The 1,823-nt window shown below is 38.3% G+C and overlaps 1 protein-coding gene across 1 annotated transcript; it reads left to right on the top strand.

Annotated features, from left to right (window-relative positions):
* Positions 1–659: 659 nt before the first annotated feature.
* Positions 660–998, top strand: LOC122795942 (UPF0134 protein MPN_138-like). The gene has a single exon (XM_044064424.1). It carries the CDS (start codon positions 660–662, stop codon positions 996–998), a length of 339 nt encoding a protein of 112 aa, XP_043920359.1.
* Positions 999–1,823: the final 825 nt, after the last annotated feature.

The raw sequence follows: 1,823 nt of genomic DNA, 5'->3' as shown, positions 1-1,823 counted from the left end.
TAGGACATTACTAGTGTTCCCTTTTCTTATTGCTAATGAATGTTCGTAAATTCTATGAGACAGCTTCCTAATAATCTTTCCCAACAAAAAAGCAGGCACATGAATCACAGTGAGCTAACCAACCCCCTTTGAAACACAATTGTACCTTTGGTATGCAAAAATATTCATATTGAAATGACTAATGAAAATAATTGTTATATTCGCGATAAAGTGTCATGCTATCTTCAAGGATATGCTCAGCCATTCAGCTGTCACAGGCACAGAAAGGGAGGGGAGTCTGATCGTTTGAAAGCTGGCTAGTACTGGGTTACTCTGGCAGATTACCCAATAAGGAAGTGGGACTGATGAACATAAGAGAGATGCATCGGGGAGAGCAAGATGGCTGCCGTCCTGTAAGCAGTGTAACTCTATGGCTCTGCTACTTCCAATAATATAACAGCCAATTTCATTAGAAGAGAGGTTATTGTAGCATTCAATAACCTTACAGCAGCATTAAGGATCCTACCTGCTTCAAACACCTGCGTCCGGTTTGGTCCACTGCGGTGCTCGTTTGAAGGATTAAACCTGATTTTGCCTCATTGCTGCATGCAGCACATGTGGGCTGGATCCCTAAGGCCTATTTTCATCTGAAATAAAAGAGATAAAAAAGAAATATAGATATGCCACAGGAACTGGACTCCATGGAAACTCAAATTACTAAAGCAAAATTTTCTGCCATAGCATCTCCAGAAAAGGATGCAACTACCAAAAGAGCTAGAACTGCTAAGCAACAAGATTACCCAAAACCTCCAGCAAAAGTGAAAACTGATCCCACTAGCATAGAAGAATTGAAGCTTGCTCTGCAACCCATCCAAACAGCAATCCAAAGCTTCTCACTCCAACTTAAAACTTTAAGTGAATCCATAGACAGAATCCTAACAAGAATTGATAAAACAGAAGCTAAAGTGTTTGACAATGAGTTAAAAATTGATCAATTACAAAAAAGAGCAAAAAAATAATTCATCTAATATTCTTGACATCCAGCAGAAAATATTGGACCTCGAAGCCAGATCCAGACACAACAACATCATTATAACAGGAATCCCGGAACATATAGACCAACATATATTATTGGAGAGCTTATCTACAATATTTGCAACATTTCTAGATAAAGCACCATTCTCAGATCAAATAATAATTGAACGTGCACACAGAGCTCTTAAACCATCTTTTGATAAATCCAAACCGACACCTGTTTATGTGAAAATTCTCAACTTTCAACATGTTAACCAATTACTAATTGCAGCTAGAAACAAAAAATTCATAGAGTGGAACGGATCCAAAATAACCCTCTCATCTGATCTCCCTGCTCCGATTAAAATGGAGAGACAAAAATTAGCCCCTTTCTGCGATTATTTAATTAAGAGGCAAATAAGATTTCAGATGAGATACCCTAATATGCTTATTTTCTTTCATCAAGGTTCCAAACTAACAGCCCACAACAGCAAAGAAGAATCTACAATATTTCTTCAAGCATTCAAAGAATGTCCGAGCTCAATAGTGCAAAACAAGTAACTATTCCACAGCATATGTCTTTACATGATCACTAAAGAATAAAAGAGTGTCTTACATCGCTTAACACTCACCTTAAAGTCATCTGAACTCAGTGGCTTCTCAGCACCTTTTTAGGCCTCTACATAGCCCTACTCCCTTGTGGCACCCTGTGGAATTGTTCTTTAATATTTTTGGTCCACCATGTTACTTCCCTCTCCCAGGAACTTTGACCTTTTTTTTTTCTCATAAGCAGAGGGTTCTCTTAAAGTGACAAGCTGCTCCTGCTTCTT

The sequence above is a fragment of the Protopterus annectens genome, chromosome 2.part2 (genome assembly GCF_019279795.1).
Source record: "Protopterus annectens isolate FY-2018-M chromosome 2.part2, PAN1.0, whole genome shotgun sequence".
NCBI lineage: Eukaryota > Metazoa > Chordata > Ceratodontiformes > Protopteridae > Protopterus > Protopterus annectens.
This window is presented reverse-complemented; position numbering and strand designations above follow the sequence as displayed.